General features: G+C 44.2%; 1 protein-coding gene and 1 long non-coding RNA gene across 2 annotated transcripts; one reads left to right on the forward strand and one right to left on the reverse strand.

The window, feature by feature from the left end:
* Positions 1-614: 614 nt before the first annotated feature.
* Positions 615-1,524, reverse strand: LOC148836021 (uncharacterized). Its single transcript, XR_016090916.1, has 3 exons — positions 1,371-1,524; positions 1,173-1,259; positions 615-696 (listed from the first exon to the last, which is right to left on the reverse strand). It is a non-coding gene; the product is annotated as an uncharacterized LOC148836021 (long non-coding RNA).
* A 159-nt stretch (positions 1,525-1,683) lies between these two features.
* On the forward strand, positions 1,684-4,438 carry LOC148836022 (uncharacterized). The gene is made up of 6 exons (XM_088914122.1): positions 1,684-1,730; positions 2,951-3,098; positions 3,187-3,300; positions 3,409-3,453; positions 4,005-4,176; positions 4,293-4,438. The coding sequence occupies exons 1-6, from the start codon at positions 1,684-1,686 to the stop codon at positions 4,436-4,438; spliced, it is 672 nt and encodes a 223-aa protein (XP_088770248.1).
* The last annotated feature ends 939 nt before the right edge of the window (positions 4,439-5,377 follow it).

Consider the following 5,377-nt stretch of genomic DNA (forward strand, 5'->3'; position numbering starts at 1 on the left):
TCGCCCCGGCACCGCCACCAACCTGATTCAGATCGTTCAGTACAACCGGTTCTGGGTTACCACCATCCTGTTCTGCTACAACAACCTCGGGTCTTAAGTTATTTTCTACCACTGCATTTTCATTGCGTGGCTCGGGCGACCCTTGGGAAATCTGATGCCTCGCTCTGAATCTTTGACGACGCAACAAACATGCTTTTGCCAGTTTAATTCTTTTATTTATGTACAAAAGCTTGCGGTTGGCAAGCGGTCGGTCTTTTAAGCACTTTTTAGACCGCATGTTTAGTCATTTATCACCGGGGATTTGCACCAATGCTCCCTGAAATAGCATTACGAGGTAGTGAAATCCAGAGGTTAGATTGACATCCTCTTTAGAAAAAACGTCTAAGAGGCTAGCGGCGTAAACCTGGATCGTTTTTGGAAACACTGCATGTGCACATGCTAAAGCGGTTCTTAGATTCTCTAAACACCGCTTTTTATCCACCTCATTAGTGCCCACCTTTGATACCAAGTCTGCAATATGCCGCACTGAGTACCCCAAATCACCAAGCACCAAGTCTTTAGGCGCGTTATGATTTCGCTCCGAAGGCTTGACACGTCTGGCTTTGGTCAGCGTCTTAACAGCCGTCTCCGATGCAGTCACCACCTAAGGGTCCGACGTTTCCGCCACATTTGTTTCGCCGCGCGTCGATACAGCTGCTGTGTGAAAAAATAAGACTTTTTATTACCACGCCAATGCTCCACATCTCAAAATCTGAAAACTACGCTGTGATAAAAATAAAAGACTTTTCAACACAACAATCAATGAAATCTAAACTGTCAAAGTCAGAAAACTACGATAACTATGATAAAAACGCCACACATGTGGCGCATCCTTACACATAGGGCTGTGGGTGAATGGAACAAGTTACCCGGACATGTTGTTACACCGGTTTCCTTGACGGCTGTGGTGGTGCTACTGGGTCAAGCGGCGTGCTAACGGCCTGTAGACCCTCGCACACACCAGTCGCTTTAAACTTTAAAAGCTAGGCAGTTTTAAATAAGGTTTTTTAACACTCCCAAACAGAAAACTACGCGTGGTAGGATCTTTCAGCAAATTAACATCCTAACAAAAGAAGTAACGTTTACTGTAAGTGGATCATAACACATCTTGACCACGCTTAAATTATATTAACCTTTGCTTGTTGATTTCAGACGTTTTGAGCTCGTTGCCCCAGTTAACTTGTTGGCTCGTCGCAGTTTATTTTTTGAAGGTCCGGGGTCTGCACGGCGTGGGAAAATACCATTAGTGAAAAAATAGAAAAACGGTTGGTATTTTTATTATAGACACGTTTAAATGGCCATGCTAAAAGAATGTTTTATATAATACCGACCTCTTCTCTCAGGCGCTCTGATAATATCCCCCGCACCGTCTGGTGTGCCGTGAACATCTGCCTGTGTCTCCACAAGGTTTTGGGTTGGTAATGCAAACCCCAAACGAGGTTTTTTAAATGTGTGGCGACTTGTCCCTTCGCCCGCGTCTGTGGAATAGACACATACGAGTTTTGGTGTGGAGTATATACCCCTGTGTCTTTAAGACTCACATGGTCGTAAAGCGTTATTCAAAACATTGTCGTAATTACTCACCAGTGTTGTGCTGTGCCGTAACTGGTCTTTTTACAGCTGTGGTTTTCGGGGCTAATGGAAATGAATGGATACACACAGTCACGACCACATTACGGCACCAATCCCCGGTAATTCCGTTATAATCATTCAATATTGCCTAGTATACAAATATTATACAACATTTTGTAACTATAGCTAACACGAGACATGCACCGTGACGTTGTAATTGTCTCACAATAAGCCAGATATACATACCGCTGAAATTCGTGGAATCCTCGTCTTCGTCTATCAAGTCGAACAGTGTTAAGTCTGTAAATAGACTATCTTCAGACTGTTGTAATTGATCGGCGTGATCCATTCTGACGAGTTAGGCGATAACGTGAGACTGTAGGAATTGGAATGCAGCTAAAACTTCATCTGTTAAACCGCTGGTACTTATACTCAATCCGCTAAACATTCTCTTCTAAGAAACACACATGGCCCCCCATAAAACCATTAATCTTAGGTATCGTTGGGGGTGCACGTACTGGTCTGTAGAAATTATTTTAAGAAACATTTTAGAAAACGTTTTAGACCGTTATAATGTTAAAATCTATATTATTTTAAGGCATACAACGGTGTCTAAAATTTCATAGCTGTTAAAACGTGGCGAAATGTACCACGGTGTCTTTGTTTGATTCGCCAACAGACCGCTAAGAATATTATCAAGCAAAATGTTTTTTATTATGTATCTGTTCTTTATAGGGACGTGTTCACAAACCAAGCTTGACGTTTTGAGGTTTTATTTTTTCGCGCTGCGCTGTTATGAACATTTTTGCGTGAAATACATGTGGTGCTTGTAAATTAGAAAACTTTACATGAATTTAAAATGTTTGTAAACTTTCCCTGATGTCAATTTTAGCACCCCCCACTCTGCATTCCAGAGCCTGTAACTAACCCCCCACCCCCACACCCCGTCTCCAATATCATCACAAATCATCTCTACAGGGAAACAATTTTAAAACTTTAAGAACAATCCGTTAAAGTCTGAAGAACAACACCCCACCATTTGTTGTCTGTTAACACCTTAAAGACTTTTATGCTGGCGCTGTGTGGAAATTTATCCCAAACTTTCGAAAAAGCTGTTGCGAATGTGTTATTAAAAATAAACTGTGTCTTATTATGTTATTTTAAAAACTTTAAGACCAACCCCGCGTGTTTAAAATTTATTTTCGGGTGAAACACATCATTTGTGTTTGCGTTGTGTGTTAATACTTTAAAACTTATAAACTGATAAGCGAATACTTTTCGCTCTCGATAAATCAGGGGGGTCATCACAACCAATTGAAAAATGTCTTGTGTTATGTAGGCGTGTTACACCATTGGCGCATATTCTTAAACGCTCCGACCTGACCGGGCCGCAGTGCGTGCTTGGTGCTGTCAGACACCGCGGAGCTGCTGAGATGGCTTCTTTGTGTGGCGAAACAACGGGGTCCGCTACTCTACAAAGTGAAGAGGTAGGCGGCTAAAATATTTTTTTCTGCTCGTGGAATTGTTGTATCGGTGCTTAGCGTATGTCATTTTAATACTTGGTCTTCTTTTTAGCAAAACCCGACCCCACCCTCTGCGCCCTGTGACATCAGTGGGGGTGTGAGTTCAGCTGGGGTACCAGATGTTGAAGAACAGCCGGGTGCTAGCGATGATACCACGCTACAAATGGTAAATATTAACGAAAAACCTTAGCTCAAAAGTGTATTAAATGCTCGATATTTTAGGTGCAAAGCATGTCTATTTTGTTAAGCCTTCCTTTTCTTTTTCCTTTAATAGAATAAAGAGGATGTGGACGGGTCAATCTTCAGCCTACCGACACATGTGAATGTCTCGTGTCTATGCTTGTGTGTTCGCCCAAATGTTAATAAAGCTGATGCCCCTGTCCCTAATGAGCCCGATGTTATGCCCCAGATTGTGAAAGCAGTAGTTTATTCCATCTTCAAACACTGTTTAAAGGGGGTCCTGGTTGATGACTGCCCGGCCTGTTTGATTGACCACCCCGGGCAGCGGGGTCACACATGCCTGTCTGCCGGCTGCGCAGATGGGTGTGAAGACGTGACGTTTGCCGCTTTAGAAATTTATAAGTCTCTCAGTTTAGCCCGAATTTTATCGGCTGTTCTGTACACCGCCCGGTGTCTGGGTTCGTACACCATTACAAATGACACTGAGCGGTGCATAAAACAGTTGCTAAAAAATATAATTGAGGACCGCTCCCCATACGAGCATGTACACGCCACCCTTGAACAGCTGGATGAAAAATTAGTAGACGTGACTTTTGATGAGTTGCAAAAGAAACACTATTCTTATTTTTACAGACGCAAAAAAAAAAGATCTATGTAAAATGTGAATGCAGGTTTCACTCTGTTTTACAGACCCGGGTGTGCCATCGTCCGAAGAATGAAGAATTTCGAATGTATACGTCTGAATTCTTACTAAGAGTGCTTTACACGCTTCTCTCTACAAAGCTTGATATGCAAAACAAAGAGTCGAATGCTAATGTCCTTAAATTTGTTAAAGAGATAGATGTGTATGTCGAGAACTTGAGTGAAATTATTACAGGGGGTTCTACAGTGTGTATTCCAAAATACAGCGTGTTTTGCACAGAACCTGTGGTAACACCATCCCGCTGGTTACGCAGGCAAATTTTTTTGCCCTGCTAGATCGGATCGCCCAGTGTGGTTCGCATGGCTTTAGACACGGGGAGCGGAAGAGGGTTATGAATGCTTTTTCAGATGCCGCAAAGTTTCTCAGCAGTGTGGGGGTGGTGGTTACGCGTACCGAACTAATTTTCCGCACCAACATTTAATTGTTGAATGCAAACAGGAGTCGGTAACGCATGTGAAAAGCGCTGCTGCGCTGTTTCTGTGTTTGAAAACCCACTGTTGAAATAAAGCGGTTCACATTTCACATGGTGTTTGTCCTGCAAATTCTTTCCGCGAGACTTTACGCAGTCGGTGTGTGTGTGCTTACAACCCTGCTGCTTTTGAGACACGGCTTGTGCAGCGTATAAGCAGCCTGGCCGGACAACCACTCGACCACCCGGCCGCGGCTGGCGCCGCTCACACCCCGGGATCTCGCGGCCCGCACCAGACTCCCCGCGCCGCCGTAACTGCCCGATTTCCTAGGGTTATAATAGAGCGCACTCAACCCCGCGGCAGACATGGTCCCCTTCCAAACCAATACACACTTGCACACACCTAAAGCGAGGGATGCGCCGTCTGGGGGCTTTGGGACCCTGAGGCGCCGGGCCGACCGGCCGGGGGGGAGGCGGGAGTTCCGACCCACACCATTGGCTCCTGAGGGGGCGGGACATGCACACATAACAACACGACATTGGCTGGCAAGGGGGCGGGACAGCCAACCACCGCGGACGACCATTGGCTGGAAAAGGGGGCGTGGTACCTGTCAAAAGTTTGACGAAAGGTGTTGCTTTATACTACTGGCATGGTATAAAGTATTAGCATTGGTCTGACACTGGTAGCAAAAAAACTCTCAGCACATATGAACAGTTTCAACTGTACATATGACATTATTTTCAAACCACAAAAGACTGTGGTTCTTCTTTGTCCACATGAATCTTATCAGAGAGTTTCATGAGGCCAAAATGATAGCAAAACAACCTGACATACATCTTCCTTGAATGCAGTTTACAGCTAGTAGATGCTAAAGTGGGCCAACAAACAGCTGCAGATAATAGTGTGCAGAGACACATATGTTAACATATGACTCAACATATCAAAATTAA

The sequence above is a fragment of the Atractosteus spatula genome, chromosome 4, assembly GCF_055471065.1.
Source record: "Atractosteus spatula isolate fAtrSpa1 chromosome 4, fAtrSpa1.hap1, whole genome shotgun sequence".
NCBI lineage: Eukaryota > Metazoa > Chordata > Actinopteri > Semionotiformes > Lepisosteidae > Atractosteus > Atractosteus spatula.

Bases quoted from the DNA above. Each gene is read 5' to 3' on its own strand.
- LOC148836022 (XM_088914122.1), top strand. From the start codon at position 1,684: ATGAATGGATACACACAGTCACGACCACATTACGGCACCAATCCCCG. The intron at 1,731-2,950 runs GTAATTCCGTTA...TGTGTTATGTAG, and splicing joins CATTACGGCACCAATCCCCG to GCGTGTTACACCATTGGCGC. The intron at 3,099-3,186 runs GTAGGCGGCTAA...TCTTCTTTTTAG, and splicing joins CTACTCTACAAAGTGAAGAG to CAAAACCCGACCCCACCCTC.